This window comes from Chiloscyllium plagiosum, unplaced genomic scaffold (genome assembly GCF_037043375.1).
Source record: "Chiloscyllium plagiosum isolate Xiang-an unplaced genomic scaffold, Cpla_swu_hap1 HiC_scaffold_18, whole genome shotgun sequence".
In the NCBI taxonomy this organism is placed as follows: Eukaryota; Metazoa; Chordata; class Chondrichthyes; order Orectolobiformes; family Hemiscylliidae; genus Chiloscyllium; species Chiloscyllium plagiosum.
In genome coordinates, this window is record NW_028270156.1 from 65,658,996 (window position 1) to 65,680,096 (window position 21,101).

Below are 21,101 nucleotides of genomic sequence, written 5' to 3' on the forward strand. Positions count from 1 at the left end.
TTTCCCTTTAAAAACATCATGTTATTCAACTCAAGTTCCACGTTCTTGCCACTTTGTAGATAAAGAAGTTTCCCCTGAATGTGGGTGTAGTTGGCAGGGTTGACATTTATTGCTGCTCCCTAAGCTGTTAAAAAGATATGACGAATCTGCCTTTTGGCGCAAGTTCCAGGTTTTTAATACAGTAACAGCAAAGGAATTACCACAAGTTCCAAAGTCATGATGGTGGATAAATTAGAGGGAACCTTAAAGTTGGTGGCGTTCTCGGCTGCTTGCTTTCTAGATAATAGGAATAGTGAATTTGGGAAGTTCAGTAAATGAAACCTTGCTGAGTTGCTGCAGTGTTTCTTGTAGATATTGCACTGATGGTGATATCTTTCAAGGAGATTGTTGTTTCCTGCTTGATTTGATTTTCTTGGGTGGTTGGAGCTGCACTCATCCAGGCAGGTGGAGAATATTACATCAATCTCCTGACTTGTGCCTTTTCGATGATGGATAGGTTTTTTGATGAGTGGGTGAGTTATTTGCCTCAAAATTCACAGTGGCTCACCTGCTTTTATGGCCACAGTATTATGTGCCTAGTCTCATTAAATTTCTGGTCATTGATCAGTGCCCAGGATGTAGGTAATGGTGCTTCCTTTATTAGATGTCAATGGGAGGGGGATACATATAGAGATGGTCATTACCTTATACTTGTGTGGCAGGAGTGTAATCTGCCAGTTATCTTCCTAAATCTGAATGTTGTCTAAGTCCTTCTGCTTGAACAGAAGCTGCTTCATTAGTTGAGTTGTGAATTGAGTTGAGGGGTGGCACGGTGGCTCAGTGGTTAGCACTGCTGCCTCACAGCACCAGGGTCCCAGGTTCAATCCCAAGCCTTGGGTGACTGTGTGGAGTTTGCACATTCTCACCGTGTCTGTATGGGTTTCCTCCAGGTGCTCCGGTTTCCTCCCACAGTCCAGAGATGTGCAGGTCAGGTGAATTGGCCATGGTAAATTGCCCATAGTGTTAGGTGCAGAGGGAAGTGGGTCTGGGTGGGTTACTCTTGGGAGGGTCAGTGTGGATTGGGAGGGTTGGTTGGGCCAAAAAGGACCTGTTTCTGCACTGTAGGGAATCTAATCTAAAAATATGACCAAACGGAAAATATCTCCAATTCTAACCTGTTACAACAGTAAAGGTCATGAAGGAAGGAGCTGAAAATGGTTGAGCATATGAAATTGCCCTGCAAAACTCCTGCAGTAGTGTCCTTGTTGAAATGTTTGGTGTCCAATAGCTGAAAGACAGTGATGTTAGAGAAGAATTTTAGCTCAGTTCGTGGATGAGGTTGTAAGTTTGCTCATTGAGCTGGTAGGTTTGTTCTCAGACGTTTCGTCACCATTTGAGGTGACATAATCAGTGAGCCTCCGGTGAAGTGCTGGTGTTCTCTCCTGCTTGTTATTTGTGTGTGTTGGTCTCCTGTGGTGGGTGAAATCATTTCCAGTTTTTTTTTCTGAGAGGTTAATAATAGGGTCCAAATCGATATCTCTAAAATCGCAAACGCCTATGGGTGCAATACGCTCAAATTAGCCCGAAGATTGAAAACTATCCGACTGAGCACCACCCGCCAACAACTGTACTTCCTACCCGAATGCCTCAGGAAACAGGTATTACCATGATGTGTCAAATACAAAACACCTCTCAACACCCCAACTCTCAACACCAGAAGAACAGCAGACCAGAAGGGCCGCAGGATGCTACAAGAAATAATAAATGATGCCCACAACCGACTCCACAAATACAAATGAGAAATTTTGCACCAAAACACTCTGTACACTAATGCGAATGACCATGAATGGACAAGTACGCTAGAACGAGTCAACATTAAACAACAACAGACCAAGACAATGAAAAGACTAGCCCTACAAGAAAAACTGGCCAAGCTCACGCACAGCAATAACGCGGATGATTCAGAGACTTGGATAAAGAACCTGTCGGGCTGACCACACCCAGACACAGGAAAAGCCATCCTAGTATGAGGGATGAACTTCAACCACAGGGATGCAGACAAAAACAACTTCTGAGCAGCTCTGGAATCCTCCCTGAAAGATAATGGACTTACGGAAGAAATCCAGCAGGCTATCATACAGACAGTAGCACCGACACTAAGCAGAAAGAAAGAATGGAACAGCCTCAACACACAGGAAAGGAAAGCCCTGGAAGGACTCAGAAAAGACAGAAAGATTGTAATCCTACCGGCAGACAAAAGGCACATGACTGTCATCCTGAACAGAACACAATTCTTTGAAAAAGCAAACACACTACCCGCAGATACTGATATCTACCAACAGGTGGCGATGGACCCGGCTCCACAGCTAGAAAACCATATTACAGCATCCCTCGGGAAACTTCACATGACAGGTGAAATTAACAAGGCAGACCTCCAAAGAATGAAAGCTGATGGATCTAACACACCCTGTTTCTATGGGTTAGCAAAGGTACATCAACAAGGACCACCCCCCACCACCCCGAGATACCTTCTCACTTCCTGGTACACTGACATACAGGCTAGCAAACGAACTGCAACGCAAACTGAAATAGCTAGTAGAAGATGCAACCCACTCCATCCACCCGACCCACAAATTCCTTAACAACGTCAAAGACACCAAGGTAGAGGACGATGAGGTCATGGTTTCCTTCGACATGACAGCCCTATTCATATCAATAAACATCACCTTGGCCAAAGAAACACTGGCCTCACTGTTAGATGAACCAAGGACACAAACACCTGACAGCACCAACTCTATCAGCAAGGACAACATCCTCAAAGTAGTAGACCTGTGCCTCGCAACCCATTTCACCTTCAATGACAAGATCTACAAACAAATCAATGGGACGCCCATGTGATCACCAATATCAGGACTCTTAGCAGAAGCACTTCTGCATAGAATGAACAGCCCTTCCCACTATCCAGCTCAAGCTTTGGGTCCACTATGTGAATGAAACCTTTGTCATCACGAAATACAACAAATTAAAAGAAACATAAAGAACATCCTTACTGGTATAACATTCATCAAAGAGGAGAGAACAGACTCCCCTTCCTAGACATCACAGTAGAACAAAAGGCCAATGGACAGCTGCACAACATTGTTTACGGGAAAGACACACAAGTTGACCAGACACTCAACTACAAGAGCAATCATCCCAACACCCATAAACGGAGCTGCATCAGGACATTATTTAAACGAGCCTCAGGAACTGTGAGAAGCCAAAGAAAAACCACCAGTACAACATATTCGGGAACAACAGATATGCAATGAGCAAAGTCTGCCGATCCCTAAACAACAAACCTAAACACACCCAGAGAGTCTAGCCACCCAGCCATACATTAAAGACATCTCTTAGATGACGACCAGTCAACTCCAACCCCTAGGCATCATGGTAGCCCACAAACCTACCACCACACTAAAACCGGTCCTGGTGGATTTAAAGGACCCATACCAGCAACTAGCAGAGCGAACGTCATATACAACTTACCCTGCAAGGACTGCAACAAACATTGCATTGGACAGACGGGCAGGAAACTAGCCACCAAGATACATGCGCACCAACTAACCACCAAAAGACATGACCAACTATCATTGGTATCCATACGCACAGATGAAGAGGGGCTCCAGTTTGACTGGGACAATACATCCATCCTGGGACAGGCCAAACAAAGGTATGCATGGGAATTCCTAGAGGCCTGGCATTCAAATTGGAAATTCATTAATAAACACATCGATTTGGACCCCATTTACCAACCTCTCAGAAACAGAACCGGAACTAATACCACCCAAGACACACAAATAGCAAGTGGGACAGAACACCAGCACTTCATCAGAGACTCACTGATGATGTTACCAAGCATGGTGATGAAATGTCTGAGAACAAATCCCCCAGTTCAGCAAGCAAACTTACAACCTAACTCAAACACTTTATACTCTGCTATGTATGTCCAGCCAAAGGGAAAGAATTCCCCTGATTCCCATTGCACTGCTTCCAACACAAAGCACTCAAACATACGAAACCCTTGTGTTACTTTATCACTAGCGCACCTTTTACTTCTTTCTCACTCCAGTAGTCTCTCATCAACCACTCACTGCCCTTCCCTATTTACTGCTTACTCATTGTCATTGCAAATATTCACTGTATTCTTTGCAGAACAACTTTTTTGTTTTCATACAGCTGCTTCACTCATTCATTGTGCTTCAGGTGCAGCATTCAAATTATTATGAAGAAAAGCATGAGAATAACTTACATAAATATTTATTTGCATGGAACTGATGAGCTTTCTTTCACACAGAAAAGATAAGAGTGATGGTAAGGCAGAATTGCACAGTAGTCACTTTTTCTCTGATTTATGCAATTGTATCATTGCCTCTAATTGTACTTTAGTAAGATTAGATTAGATTAGATTACAGTGTGGAAACAGGCCCTTCGGCCCAACAAGTCCACACCGACCCGCCAAAGCGAAACCCACCCATACCGTGTGTGCATCAGAAAGATAGGAACCCCACACTAGGATCAAGGAATGAGTGATGCATGGCGTGTAAGCTTCTCTGACACCATTCTGGTTCTCCTATCCTGAATTTTCATGCCTTTCTCTACTTGTTGCTCATCCTTACTGTCCCTTATGCCAGATGGCCAAAATGTACCACTTCCAGGAAGGGTCCTAATTTCCATGCCTTTTCCATCATGTTGAGCTTCTCAAAGTTAAACAACAGCAAATCATAACTAATGAGTGATTTTACTTGCTCATTACTTCTTTATGTAAATCAATAGCTGGAAAGAAACTGAAAAATAGCTAAGCCTTTAAGGAATTAGCTAGCGATCCTGACAGAATTTGATAAAAGAATTTATCAAATATTTTTCATTCTGTTTTCTTGTCAGGCATAAGTTTTTAAACAAAATTTTATCAGTTATAAATTTCACAATAATGATTACATTTACTCATTCAATTGTCTTCTGTGTCTTTTAGTTCCTTCTTCAAACCTTTTGCTTCAAAGCCTCGGTCTATCTTGGAATCGTGGACTTTGAACCGACATTATTTTCCAGAACAGGTGAAGGGAGTCACCAGACAAGTCTGCGGATTCTGAGCATGTTCAGAATTTCCCAGAATGCATCAATAGGCTTCTCTTGCTTCCAAGAAGAATGGTGTCTGTCTGTATCCTGTGGGTTTCTTTGGTTTACCTGAAGAGTATTGAAACATCACTGGAGATTGAATTTCCACAGCTTTATTTCAAATATTAAGTGTTTGAAATAATAACTACACTATTTACTATTATTAACTGCCCAATGATTATCTAGTGTGAGACAACATTTGTGGTTAGCAGCGTCTCTGTTTTCTTTTGTTTTACTATGCAAAATAAAGATTCTTTATCAGAAATAGATTTCTTTTTCATTGGGAAAAAGTGCTATTTGTTTATTTTTCCACCTGATTTAAACCCAGCTGTGAGGTGGCTTTGAACAGCAACTATAATATGGACTCTACAAAAGCAGATAACTCTTTGTTCTTAATTCTGATAAACTCCATCTGTATTGGGAGTGTGGTACTAATTCACACCAAGTTAGAAGCACACAAGTTATTTTTTTGTAGCGTTTTTCACTACATTTTAGCCACATCTAGTCAAAAATCGAGTAAGAATCATCAACCTTAAAGATGTTATGCTACCTGTGGTATGTTCTTAGGAGTTGAGATGGCTGTTTAAAAACATTTTAGTAATAAGATAGCAAAAGATAACAATCCAAAGATGTACAGGTTAGGTGAATTGGTCATGCCAAATTGCCCATAGTGTTCAGGGTGTATAGGTTAGGTGCATTAATCAGGGATAAGTGTAGAATAGTAGGATAGAGAAATGGTGGGTTACTCTTTGGAGGGTCTTCAGTGTGGACTTATTGGGCCAAAAGGCCTGTTTCCAAACTGTAAGGATTCTATAATTCTATAAATTCTATCATTACTCGTGCTGAAATATTTCCCAAATATGCATAAACATTTATGAATATATAAACTTCGGTAATAGTTCTCCAATACGTTTGTACTCTGCACGCATCAAGCCAGTGACACTTACCACTGAACACAAATTCAACATTGCAATCTCTCTGGCAAGGATTTCGCCTCATTTGGTCTTGCTGCTGTATCACAGCTAACTGAAGTATTCTCTACTGAACACTTCCAGCATAGATGTGGAGTGATGGCACCAGGCTCCAGGCAGCCAATCACATTGAAGGATTTGCACAGATCCCTTGCTTCACCATCACAACCGGAAATTAAAATAGAGCCAGTTTTATTGTTTTTTAAGACATAGAGCAGTTTAAGGAATGCAACATATAGCATGCAAGTTTTAGCTAACATATTCTGATTTTTAAGTTTTATTTTGAAATGACACACAAAATAATCTACTATTCATTTAACAGCTTCCCACAATTATAAAATTAATTTTTCAGTGTCAGTCAATAAGTTTTATTAATCACATTGATATCAAAAACACTGTTGTTATGGACCAGGCCAGACCCCTCACCACATTTCAAGAAGGCAATCCTGACCCTAACTTTGCTAGTTGTTTTAAGTAGATGTAAAATGGGTGTTCCAGGGGTGAATCAGCTGGTCAAACCACTTAATTTTAAACAAGATTCCTGAATGAAACACAAACAACCAAAAAAACAGAATACCGATAACAGCCTCTCTGAAAACCCAAGAGATCATCCCAACTTAAGGATGCTGTTCCCAATGTTTGCAACAATCCCCATAAACAACCCTTGACACAAAAGGAAAAAGCAAACACAAGTTCTTACAGAATAGAAGGCGGAGAGAGTACTAGCCTGGACCTGCTTCAGTAGATCCAGCAGCTTTTTTTTCTTTTGAAATAAATACCAGAGTAAAGCTGAGTTGGGAGAACTAGCCACACCCCTTTCATTGTACAAGTGTTTTATTTAAAACTTGAAAACCTCTGCCTGATGCAGTGTCTGTTAGCTATTATCAAATTGGCCCTAAAACCCTACACCCCAAACTTTTCAGAGTCTGTGTTATTTATGACCTGTCTTTAAAAAAACAAAGGACTGCATAACCTTGTTAAAGGAGCAGCTTTGTCAAAACAGCAACAGCTGATTGAGCAAGGTGCAACTATTTATATGCTTTTCAACAACAATTTGGGGCAGAAAAATTTAAATTCTCTTTGGTTTCAGCAATTGTCTGTTTTGTCCATGACCATAATTCCAGGATTTCCATGCTAATCAATCAATATCCAGATGTTGCTGTCATTTTCAAAGGAAAATAACTGCAGATGCTGACTGTCCAATGTCAAACAACATCCTGTCCTTCCACAAAATCTAGTACAGGTTCTTCTGTCACGTGATAGTTGCATTCTTATACAACCTCGCATTATCGAAAATTCACGCTTTAGAAGCAGCAATTAGTGTTGCCGATGTGATCACGTTACAATCAATACATTTTTAAAATTTGCATTTTAGAAACTGTGTCCCCAATTCGACAATCACATTACAGCAAATTCGTGTGAACGAAACTCGTGTTATAGTAGAAAGACCTGTTTATTTTCTTAACTCACCCAAAAGGTTTGACTTTATTGAACATTAAATTGGAGTCTGTGTTCACAGGTGTTGGAGATGCAGCTTCATGTGCATCTGTTTCCTTAAGCCATTGTGAGCACCATAAGGTTTCATGAAGATATGCAATGATATACTGCTTTGTACCCAGTAACTGCTACTTGTAGCTGGAGATCTTGAGAGGCTCTTAGGGCATTCTATGATATAAGTAGGAAAAGGGAAAGCATATTAAGCCATCTAATTATATTAATCTCCCAAAGAATTCTCACAACTGTAGTGGCTGAATGGTGGTGTACAGTTCCAAACAATTGGAGTGGACTTGGGATGTGTGGATGCTTGCATCTCTGATTGTATGGTCAAATATCATTTCTCTAAATTTGTATTGTTTTAAAAAAAAAGTCAATTATCACATATGTTGTTCAAGTTGCTTTAATCAAAAGGATCACTGTGAATTGCAGACCATCTCAATAAACATCATAATTAGAATTCCCCGCTCTCCCCGGAAAAAGTACAGAGCAATACAGCACTTACCTGGACAGTTTCCTTCACATACGAGTGATCAGACCATTGGCTATGTAGTACGTGTTCTGCTCTTCCTCCATTATTGGGAGAAGCCTAAAAATATTAAGCCCGTTCAAATACAGCGTTATGAAGGTGTAGAGATGTATTGTATCTTTGAGAAAAGGACTGAAAAATCACAGAGGGTCCTGAACAAAGTAAGAGTGTAACACTTGAGAAACAAATAGCTGCAGGAGAATTGCTATGAAACAAAAAGAAATTCAAATTCGGACAATTGGTTTAAATTATGCCTCAAGATACCAAAATCCAATCAAGTTTTGAATTTAATATTAAAACCAATGAAATGATCCGATGTTTTGGGGTATAAAACCAGACATTGTGAATAGTTAGGAGAACTGCTTAGCCACCAACAAGTACAGACTGCCAACAGAACAGCTGTCTGAAAGGTACCTATAAGTTTGTGCAGCGGAACATTGAAACTGACCTAGAGAAAACTCTGCAGAGGAAAATCTACAAAGGAGAATTGACAAAGCTGACTCATTTTTGAAACATGATTTTATTTTTATAAATTTTAATTGGGATTTTTTTTTATCAGACTAGTATTGGACAGTGGGAGGTCAAAGACAGGTTTAAGAGAAAGGAGTCGGAAACAGTTGTTGGTTTTAACATTCTCTGGACTTAAAGAATAAAATTGTTAATTTGTACTTTAAATAGTGACCTCTGGGATAGTTCTTTGCCTCTCGAATTTTAACAGATTATGGCATGAGGTGATTTTTTTTCTGTGTGGCTGGTTTAAGCTAGCAGAGGGGGTTTACCCTATATCGTAACAACAGATAGGAGTGTTGCTGTAACTGAAGGTGTATCTAGCAGATCGTTTGGTTTTGCTCATGAACAGTCTGAGAACGCATTCTTTTCTGATCAGAATTTTATAGCACAGAAACAAACAGTTTGGTTTAGCTAGTTAATGCAGTGTTTTTGCTCCACTCAAGTTTCTTTTCTCACTTTCCTTCTATGCAGTAACTGATATGCTTTTGTTGATGGAAAATGGATGTGCATTTTCCTTGCTCAGCCAGCATTTACTGCCCATCTGTCATTCCCCTTGAGAAAGTGGTGGTGAGCTCTCTTCTTGAACCTGCACTCCATGTGCTCAGGGTAGATCCGTAGTGCTGTTCAAAAGAGCATTCCAGGGTTTTGACTCCGTGTGAGTGAAAGAACTGTGATATTGTTCCAAGTCAGGAAAGCCAGTCAAAGAAAAGCTGGTACTGCCAATCCTGAATTTACATGTCAGATAACACAGAAAAAGAAAGCTTATGACAGTCACAGAGAAAACTTAATACAGGTCTTTCTGCTATAATGTGTGTTTTGTTAACAGAAATTCACTGTAAGGTGATTGATGAATTGGGAACGCTGTTTCTAAAGTGCGAACTTTTAAAACGTGTAGGCTGTATGTGATTACGTTGCCAATACTTTAAGCACTGTTTCTAAAGCGCAATTTTTCTATAGTAAGGGGTTGCACAAGAATGCAACCACCATGTTATAGAAGAACTTCCTGTACTATAAAAAGCCAACAGAATGAAATAAAATATGGGGTGAAGTAAAAAAGGAAGTTAGAAAGATCAAGAAATGATATGAAAAACAATTGGTTAGTAAAATCAGAGAAAACAAAGATATTTTATCAAAACACTAAGAGCGTGAGGATGTCTGAGTAAAGAGTAAGGCGTGTGGTATCTTGAGCATGGATATAGAAAATATGGGAATGGTTCTTAATATTTTGTGTCTGACGTAACAAAGCTGAGGCATGTCACTGTTAAAGAGCAATGTGAGTATGCTGAATAAGAAGGGAATCACTGACCTACTAGAAGATGAATAAATTACCAGGGTCAGATGAATTGTATACTGATGAAAGCCACAGAGGAAATAACAGAAGCTCTGAGGATCATTTTCCAATCCTCACTAGATACAGGTGAGGTACCAGAGGACTCGAGGTGTGCAAATGTTGTACTGTCTTTTAAAAAGTGATGCGGGGAAAGACCAAATAATTTTTGGTTGGTCAGTCTGGCCTTGGTAGTGGGCAAATTATTTGAATCTATTCTGAAAGACAGGATTAACTTTCACAGTGGTAGTAGACTATGGTAAATTGATTCAAAATCAGGTCAGCAACAGGAGAAATGAATGTTTTTGCAAATGCAAAGCAGTTTCCAGTGGCATCCCATAGGGCTCAATGTTGGTTCTCTTGCTCTTTGTTGTATGTATTAATGATCTGGACTTAAGTGTGGAAGGCTTATTTGAAAAATTTGCAGACGATAGAGTGTAGTTGATGTTGACTCTGGAATGATACCACTGGTATGATTGAGAGGGCAGGAAAGTGGAAGTGCTTTTGGGGAGGGCGAACAAAGCAAGGGAAACACAATAAATGGGAGTAAAGGAAGTAAGAGACTTGTAAATGCATGTCCACAGGTCCCAGGGGATGTTATTACAGGTAGATGAGGTTAAAGGATGCAATTGATACAGAGTAGTTTCCTTCATTGGATGAGGGATGGAAGACAAAAAGCTGGATACAGTGCTAGAACTGCAGAACACTGGTTAGAACAAAGCTAGAGTTTGTATACAGTAGTAGCCAGGAAGGGTATAATTGCTGTCGAGAGTGTGCAGATGATGTCACCAGGGATTGATAATTGCATCCATAAGTAAAGATTTGATAATCTTGGATTTTTTTTTCCTTAGAATAGGGGAGGCTGAGGCATGGCTTAATTGAAATATACAAAGTTATGAGGCCTTAGATAGCAAAGACCAGGAAGACCTGTATCTGTAGTGGAGAATTGAGTTACCAAGAGGCACAGGTATAAAATGGTTGGTAGAAGGATTAAAGGGACACAAGGCAAAATCTTTTCACCCAAAGGATGGTGTGTGTGTCTGGAATTTGGAATCCAGTTTAATGGTTGAGGCAGTGATCCTCAACTTGATTAAAAGATACGTCACTCTCCAAGTGCTGTCATGTGAAAGGCAACACATCAGGTACTGGAAGGTGTGATGAGAACGTGAAGTGAGACTTTTTTGGTCCCACGTGAATACAGTGGGCTGAATGACCTTTTTCTGGAGTTTAATAGTTCAAGTGACAGGTGGGACAAGTTTAGTTTAGGATTATGTTCAGCATGGGCTGGTTGGATTAAAGGGTCTGTTTCCATGCTGTATGAGATTAGGCTTATAGAGAACTTGCAGGTGGTGATGCTTCCAAGTGTCTGTTGTCATTTTCCTTCTGGTAAGCGATCAAAGGTTTGCATGACACTTTTAAAGGAGCTGTGGGGAGTTACTGCAGTGTATCTGGATGATGTCCAAGTTTTGCTGCCTAGGGAGATGCACTGCTTCACAATCTGAGGAGTTGCAAATGGTGTTGAACATTATGCAATCATCAGCGCATATCCCCACCTCTGATCTAATGATGGAAAGAAGCTTGTTGAAGCAACTAAAGATGGTTGGAGCGAGGATATTATCCTGAGGACTTCTGTATTGTTGTCCGAGAACTGAGATGATTGACCTCCAACAGCCGCACCGATGTTACTTTGTGTTGGTTTTGATTCCAATCAATGGAGTGCCTGCCCCGATTACGATTGACTCTAATTTTGATTGGGTTCTTTGACGTCAAGCTCTGCCCTTCATATCAAGGTAGCATTTGATGGTCACTCTCACCCCATCACCTTTCTCGAGTTTAGGTGCTCTGTTGATGTTTGGACCATGCTAATAATGAGCTAAGTATCCCTCACAGAACCTAAACTGAGAATCTGCAAGCAGTTTATTTCTGAACAAATAGCAGTGATGGTACCGTCAACAGCACTTCTATTGCTTCGCTGATGATCGAGAGTAGACTGATCAACAATAATTGGCTGAGTTGGATTTGTCCTGCTTTTTCTATACAGGACATACCTGGACAATGTTCCACATTGCTAGACAGCTGCCAGTGTCATAACTGTACAACAACTCTCGGCTTTTATTCCCACATTACATTGGGCTTACTCTGCATATCAAAAACCCAAAGCAATTCTAACAATAAAATATACTTAATGTTCTTTATTAAAGCAAAGTACAGTACAAAAACGTTATCTACACAATGCTTACATTTACAAATGACTTGTCCAAAGATCGAACCAGAGCAGGTGTTAGCCTGTTCTGTTTTAACCTCTCGCTATTGAACAAACAACCTCTCCAATCTAGCACAACACTTATTGTGAGGCAAGCTGTTTAGATATTTTCTCATCAACCTCTTCAGAGATGTTATAAAGTCATTCAGCACAGAAAGAGACCCTTCAGTCCAACCAAATTGTGCTGACCAGAATCCCAGAACTAAAGTAGTCACACCTGCCTGAGTTTGGCCCATATCCCTCTAAATATTTCTCATTCATGTACTTCCTAAATGTCTTCTAAACAGTGTAACTGTACTGGCATCTGTCGCTTCCTCTGGAAGTTCATTCTACACATGAACCGCTCTGTGTCAAAAAATGTTATCCCTTGTCTTTTTTAAATCTTTCTCTTCCCACCTTAAAAATATTCCCCATCGTCTTGAAATTCCCCCACCTGAGGGAAAAGATTCTTGCTATTTACCTTATCTATGCTTCTCACAATTTTATAAACCTCTATGAGGTCACCGCTCAACCTCCAACTCTCCAGTGAAAAAAAAGTCCCAGACTATACAGTCTCTCCTTTATAACTCAACCTTCAAATTGAAATTATCCTGCAGCTATGTCTCTGTAATAGTTATCATTTTGCACTTATTTCTATTTGTTCATCTGCTCTGCTCTGAATGCTATCAGTGTTCAGATGCAGAGCCTCCAGTTTTGTCTCTTTATTATTTTTGTAACCTCGAGCTTTATCTTTTGATCTTGGCGTAGATTTGTACTGTGTGTATACTTTCATGTTACAGTCTGTTTATCATTTCCCATATTGATAACTTTTTCTCTTGCCTGTCTTTAGTCTAATTTACAACATCTTCTGCAATTTGATTCCTGAAACAGGCTGTGATTGACGATGTGGCTTCAGTGATGGTTCAGGCTTTAGATAAAGCAGGCATCACTGAACTCGGTCTGCAGTACAGGTGTAGCATCTAAAGCACAGACAATTCTGTTTTCATGAGACTGTCAAATAGCTCGAGGCAAATAATTGGTCAGTGCCACGTTTTGTCATTAAGTCATAGATTTCAAATCCTACTGAGAGTAGGTAGAGAGAAATAAGCAGTCTTTTTAGAAATGAAACAGTTGAAAAAGGATCAGGAAAACGCAAATGTTATTACACACCTCTGAAGCAGGTAGGACTTGAACCAGGGCCTGGTTCAAGCTGTTTTATACTTTTTCCATACAAATGAGCTTTACATTCAAAGTCTTTGACACTACTCAATCTCCAGAAAATGATCAGTTTGACTGCTGGTAAACATCACAAATTTACCATATTTTACGTGTTGATTTGATCAATTAACTCATGAAAGCTTGCTTGTGTCGTCTTAATAATTCACTTATATCTTGCCATGAATGAATGTTGACGTTAAACTTTGGCTTGTGCTCGCTCTTCACCACTTTTATGTCACCCAATCAATTGTATGATATTTACAAAACCCAATTCTATGACAATCTCAGATTCAGCTGATAAATAGTCCCCACTATCACATCAGATTTACCATGTCTGTTTTAAACAAAACTTCAGCTTTTCCAGTTTGACTGTTCAGTTGCTTGAGTTACATTATTTGATGCAAACAAATACGCACATTCCTTTAGTCTAACACAAATACTTTAAAAACCCATGATTTTTCTAATCATTAGCTTATCACCGAGTTTCAGACATTTTGTCCTTCTCATTTCACTCTAATTTCGTTTTGGCTAACCTAACAAATTTTAGATTAGTATCGAGAGAACAGATTGTCCATGGATGCAGCTAATTCTGGAGCCCAAGCTTTCATTACCATTGCTGAGTGTTGCCAAGGTCCCTCTGCATGTAACTCTATGTTGTCAGCTCTCAGAACCTGCCAAGCTTACACAACAGTGGATACTGATTCATTAGTAGCCTTCAAGATGGAATTGGATAATACATGAAGAGAATTGTAGAGATATGAGGGAAGAACAAGGGACCAAGACTAAATGGATTGCTGTTTGAAAAAGTTCATCTTGTTCAAAGGCTGAATTGTAGAGTAGCTTTACACAGTTAAACAGCGATACTCCAAATAAAGATACTCATACTTCCTGCATACGTATTGCTGGTACTCAGCCTTTGCCTGCAATTCATGGTCACAGTATTTGGCAGAGACACAGATTGTGCCTTTTCTCCTTGTCTCAACGATCTTCCTTCCAACTACGAAGACCCTGGATTGATAGCCATAGTAGTGCATTAGTGTTACCAAGAACTAAGCTTTGTAATTATATGCCATCTTTCTCCCTGACAAGGAATGTATCCTGCTTTTATTTCATTTGGATACAGGCACAGAGTCATAGAGGTGTACAACACAGACCCTTCGGTCCAACTCGTCCATGCCAACCAGATATCCCAACCCAATCTAGTCCCACCTGCCAGCACCTGGCCCATATCCCTCTAAACACTTCCTATTCATATACTCATCCAGATGCTTTTTAAATGTTGCAATTGTACCAGCCTCCACCACTTCCTCTGGCAGCTCATTCCATACACGTACCACCCTCTGCGTGAAAAAGTTGCCCCTTAGGTCTCTTTTATATCTTTCCCCTCTCACCCTAAACCTATGCCCTCTAGTTCTGGACTCCCCCACCCCAGAGAAAAGACTGTCTATTTATCCCCTATCTATAAGATCACCCCTCAGCCTCCGACGCTCCATGGAAAACAGCTGTAGCCTATTCAACCTCTCCCTATAGCTCAAATTCTCCAACCTTGGCAACGTCCTTGTAAATCTTTTCTGAAACCTTTCAAGTTTCACAGCATCTTTCCAATAGGAAGGAGACCAGAATTGCACCCAGTATTCCAACAGTGGCCTAACCAATGTCCTATACAGCCACAACATGACCTCCCAACTCCTGTACTCAATACTCTGGCCGATAAAGGAAAGCATACCAAATGCCTTCTTCACTATCCTATCTACCTGCAAGTCCACTTTCAAGGAGCTATGAACCTGAACTCCAAGGTCTCTTTGTTCAGCAACACTCCTGAGGACTGCTAAGATTTACTTTCCCAAAATGCAGCACCTCGCATTTATCTAAATTAAACTCCATCTGCCACTTCTCAGCCCATTGGCCCATCTGATCAAGGATCTCGTTTTAATCTGAGGTAACCTTCTTTGCTGTCCACTACACCTCCAATTTTGGTGTCATCAGCAAACTTACTAACTATACATCTTATGCTCGCATCCAAATCATTTATATAAATGATGAAAAGTAGAGGACCCAGCACCTATCCTTGTGGTGCTCCACTGGTCACAGGCCTCCAATCTGAAAAATAACCCTCCACCACCACCCTCTGTCTTCTTCCTTTGAGCCAGTTCTGTATCCAAATGGCTAGTTCTCCCTGTATTCCATGAGATCTAATCTTGCTAATCAGTCTCCCATGGGGAACCTTGTCGAATGCCTTACTGAAGTCCATATAGATCACATCTACCGCTCTGCCCTCATCAATCCTCTTTGCTGCTTCTTCAAAATACTCAATCAAGTTTGTGAGACGTGATTTCCCACGCACAAAGCCATGTTGACTATCCCTAATCAGTCCTTGCCTTTCCAAATACATGTACATCCTGTCCCCCTGGATTTCCTCCAACAACTTCCCCACCACCGGCATCATATTTGATTACTTTTTCCACAAGTAGCATTTCCTGGTGCAAGTCCATAGCTGCATCATTACATGTTAACAAAGCCTTCACCCATATAACTATCACTATCCAGTTTAAAAATAAAGAACCGATACTCTTCCCAAGATTGACACCTCGCCCTCATTTCATTGTGACTGTATCTTCATCCTGCTTGCCCAGTTCTAGTGATGCTGGAAATTGATAATAAAAGAGTCATCAGAAAAGCAGCTAGAAGCTCCAAGAAGCAGAACGAACTCCAGTGAGTGAGCAAGAACCCTACTGTAAATGGCCAATACCGAACGAGCTCAGATCCAAGCTGTGGAAATGCTAATCTCTGTAATATCTATAGATACTAAATAAATATTCCATTACCCTCCTATCAAATAAAATGCACAGGTCGAGGAGGCTACCAGCATGTGCTCAATACCCTTCCACTGACACTCTCATTCGTTTGGCCGAACTGGTCCTCACCCTTAACAATTTCTCCTTTGAATCCTCCCACTTCCTCCAGACCAAACGGGTAGCCATGGGCACACGTATGGGCCCCAGCTATGCCTGTCTCTTTGTTGGCTACGTAGAGCAGTTGATCTTCCGTAATTACACCGGCACCACTCCCCACCTCTTCCTCCGCTACATTGATGATTGCATTGGCGCCACCTCGTGCTCCCGCGAGGAGGTTGAGCAATTCATCAACTTCACCAACAAATTCCACCCTGACCTTAAATTTAACTGGACCACCTCTGAAACCTCCCTCCCCTTCCTGGACCTCTCTATCTCCATTAATAACGACCAACTTGACACTGATATTTTTTTACAAACCCACCGACTCCCACAGCTACCTGGATTACACGTCTTCCCACCTTACCTTTTGCAAAAATGCCATCCCATATTCTCAATTCCTCCGCCTCCGCCGTATCTGCTCCCAGGAGGACCAGTTCCACCACAGAACACACCAGATGGCCTCCTTCTTTAGAGACCGCAATTTCCCTTCCCACGTGGTTAAAGATGCCCTCCAATGCATTTCGTCCACATCCTGCACCTCCGCCCACAGACCTCACCCCTCCAACCCGCGTAACAAGGACAGAACGCCCTGGTGCTCACCTTCCACCCTACCAACCTTCGCATAAACCAAATCATCCGCCGACATTTCCGCCACCTCCAAAAAGGCCCCACCACCAGGGATATATTTCCCTTCCCATCCCTTTCCGCCTTCCGCAAAGACCGCTCCCTCCGTGACTACCTGGTCAGGTCCACGCCCCCCTACGACCCACCCTCCCATCCTGGCACCTTCCCCTGCCACCGCAGGAATTGCAAAACCTGCGTCCACACCTCCTCCCTCACCTCCATCCAAGACCCTAAAGGAGCCTTCCACATCCATCAAAGTTTTACCTGCACATCAATATCATTTATTGTATCCGTTGCTCCTGATGCGGTCTCCTCTACATTGGGGAGACTGGACGCCTCCGAGCAGAGCGCTTTAGGGAACACCTCTGGGACACACGCACCAATCAACCACACCGCCCTGTGGCCCAACATTTCAACTCCCCCTCCCACACTGCCAAGGACATGGAGGTCCTGAGCCTCCTTCACCGCCGCTCCCTCACCACCAGATGCCTGGAGGAAGAACGCCTCATCTTCCGCCTCGGAACACTTCAACCCCCGGGCATCAATGTGGACTTCAACAGTTTCCTCATTTCTCCTTCCCCCACCTCACCCCGTTTCCAAACTTCCAGCTCAGCACTGTCCCCATGACTTGTCCTACCTGCCTATCTTCTTTTCCACCTATCCACACCACCCTCCTCCCTGACCTATCACCTTCATCCCCTCCCCCACTCACCTATTGTATTCTATGCTACTTTCTCCCCACCCCCACCCTCCTCTAGCTTATCTCTCCACCCTTCAGGCTCTCTGCCTTTATTCCTGATGAAGGGCTTTTGCCCGAAACGTTGATTATACTGCTCCTCTGATGCTGCCTGAACTGCTGTGCTTTTCCAGCACCACTAATCTAGACTCAGTGTAGATAAGCAGAGTCTTATAGTTATTGTGCCTCATTCTGCACCCATGTCATGCAATAAGAATCAAATCTATTCCTAACTTCCCACTTCTTCACCATATCTTTGAAAAAAGGCCTAATATGTTCTCTCAGGCCACAGTTTGACAATACCACAAGGCCAGGTGGATTCTTGCTAACTTCTACAGTTAACTTTAACAGATAACATCAGACCTGATGCTAATTCGGACAAATGGACAGCCAGAATTGTTCATGTTAGGCACAGTTGCTCTCTCGCATGAAGAGGGCAAGGATCTCAGTACTTGAGCATTATGTACACCCAGCTCAACAGCAAATGTAAACCAAATCAGGCTTCTGTGAGGAAGCCACTTTGTAAACAGAAACAGGCATTTATTCAGTTTTGTGTGCCAACGATGCAGAATGAGCATACCTAATCTGGTATTTTCTATGGATGCTGAGAGGACATTTCACCAATTAGAATGTTCCACTGGTTGGTTCTGAGGACACATAATTTTACTTTAGCAGCCGGCCTTATGTATTACATTGTTTTACAATTGCTGAATCAATTTTATTACAAAATTTTCAACTTAGCAGGAACACAACTACAAGAGGTCAAATCAAGTGAAGCAAAATCTTTGTAGCTCACATCCGAATATGAGAAGTAAAGATAGTATTTATCCTGGATGCTGGAATGTAGTTGTATCTTCCAATCTGTAATAACATTAATTGAGTAAATGCTGTATTCACTTCATAATTGAAGTTTCAACTGGGTTGTTTCAGCATTATGATACACAGTGCCTAATAGACAATATTCATTTTATTGTGAAACATCATTTCATTCAACTTATGAACGCCGAAGAGGATCCACTTACACTAAAAAAGTAGTGTGTATGTGTTCCTTGTACTTAAACTCTTTTGAGTTTTGGAATTATATTCACTAACCTTGAACTGTCCAATAAGATTAGCTGTGCTAAGGAAGGTACAAATCATGTTTCAGCTTCTGACAAAAATAACAACTTTGATGGACAAATGTCTGTGGAGAATGCTTTCAGGCTGTACAGATTTCTGACATTGAGGTTCTTCAGCATTCTTCTTCAGTACTGAAAATGCACAACATCACATTCCCTTCAGGCTTGGGTTGATCTGAAAAGCGAAGAACATTTTCAGTTTCAGAAAAGCTGTTGTTTGTCTTTTTGCCTGCTGTTTTACGAAGCTACCTCATGCACAACCGGGATTTGTGAACAGTTCTAGTTGACGGCAAGTGCTTTCATCAATGTCTGCCACACATCGAAAACATGAATGCTTCACTGCTGAAAGTACATTTGACACAATTTTACTTTAGCAGACGGCATTGTATGTTACATTGTTCCACAGTTTCTGCATCGCCATTTTATACAGGACATTCAACTTGCTAGGAATGTAACCACAAGAGGTCAAATCAAATAAATTAAAATCGTTGTAGCTCTCGCGTGTGTTGCAATGAATTTGAGAAACAAAGGTAGTAATTTAAAGAAAAGTAGAAAATGAAATAAATTAGACAGTTTTGTGCAGGCTCGCACCATCATCATCTAATGCATGCTTGAATTCTAATGAGGAACATTATAATCATCAATAGAAAATGAAGCATTCTGTTTTAGATCTAGGCAGCCTTGTAACCAATATGCAAAAAATTGGTCAATATTAAATACTGTTAGAGAATATGCTTAGTAATTTATATGTTTGTTACATATTCCAAGCAAATAGTAAGAACATAAGAAATAGACACAGGAGTAGGTCATCCTAAATGATCGAAGCTGTTGTTAAAGATTTATTATAGCAGGGCTCTTGGATATGTTCAATATAATCGGGCACAGGCAACATGATTTTGTCAAAGGGAAATCATGTTTAACTAATTTATTGGCGTTCTTTGAAGAAATAACTTGTGCTGTGATAAAGCAAACCAGTGGATCTATTGTACTAAGGTTTCCAGACTATTTTCGATAAAGTTACATAACCAAGGTTATTACAGAGAATAAAGGTTGATGGTGTTGGTGGGCGGGAAGCAGAAGTTAGGAATAAATAGGTCTTCAAGCTGGCATGATGTCACAAGTGGTGTACCATGAGTCAGTGCTGGGGCCTCAACTCTTTAAAATTTATATAAGTGATTTGGATAAGGGGAATAAGAGGTATGTTATCTAAATTTGCTGATGACACAAAGGCAAGAAAGTGAGTTGTAAAGAGGACGTCAAGATCTTACAAAGGAATATAAATAGCTTAAATGTATGGACAAATGGAATATAATGTGGGAAAGTGTAAAATTGACTATTTTGGCAAGAAGAATAGAAACGAAGCATGTTATCTAATGGTGAGAGGTTGTGGCGCTCTGATATGCAGAAAGGTCTGGGTTTCCAAGAGTGTGAATTGCAGAAGGTTAGTATGTAGACAGAGTAAATAATCAGGAAAGCTCATAGAATGTATTACTTTAATGCAAGGAGAATTGAATACAAAGGTAGTAATGTTATGCTTCAGTTGTACAGGACATTGCTGAGACTGCATTTGGAATATTGTGTACTGTACTGGCCATCATACATACAAAGGATGTTAATACTTTGGAAGTAATTCAGAGGAAGGTTACTACTCTAATACCTGGAATGAACAGATTGCTTTATAAGGAGAGGCCAAGCAGGCTAGGCCTGTATACTGTGGAGTTTAGAAAAATCGGGGTGTCTTAATTGAAGCACATAAGATCCTGAGGAGACTTGACTGGGTGGATGTCTTGTGGGCGAATCTAGAACGGGGGTCATAACTTAAATATAAGGGTTACTCATTTTAGACAGAGATGAGAGGAAAGAAATTCTCTCTGGGTTGAAAGCCTGTGAAATTCCTTGCCTCAAAAGGCAGTGGTACAAAATTTTTAAAATATTTTTATGGCAGAGGACAATAGATTCTTGCTTAGCAAAAGAGATGAAAGATTTTCAGGGGTATGCATCATTCTGGCATAAAACACTGGAAAATTCTGTGTTCAGTATATGGATTTGTTATAAATTTCTGTCACATTTTGAATATGCATTAGGAACTGTCTTGAGTTTGACAGCATTGTTCAAACCCACATAATGATTTTGACCAGATTTGTAACGTTTACAAGTTCACCAATTGCTCACTATTTAACAAATCTTTGAATTAGAAAATGGCGTAATTGGGGAAGAGTGAGACTTTTTTTGCAATGGAAGCTGA

The 21,101-nt window shown here is 40.8% G+C and overlaps 1 protein-coding gene across 4 annotated transcripts in view; it reads left to right on the top strand.

Annotated features, from left to right (window-relative positions):
• Nucleotides 1-21,101, top strand: part of ambra1a (autophagy and beclin 1 regulator 1a) — a 390,498-nt gene that overhangs the window by 363,134 nt on the left and 6,263 nt on the right. For 2 of the 4 annotated variants that reach the window (XM_087996752.1, XM_043706210.2), the window contains one exon: nt 4,991-5,388. The exons of the other annotated variants lie outside the window; for them this stretch is intronic. In XM_087996752.1, coding sequence (XP_087852878.1) covers nt 4,991-5,108 — 118 coding nt within the window. In that variant the 3' untranslated portion in view covers nt 5,109-5,388. Of the gene's footprint in view, nt 1-4,990; nt 5,389-21,101 lie in introns of those variants that run through there. 4 annotated transcript variants of the gene reach the window in all.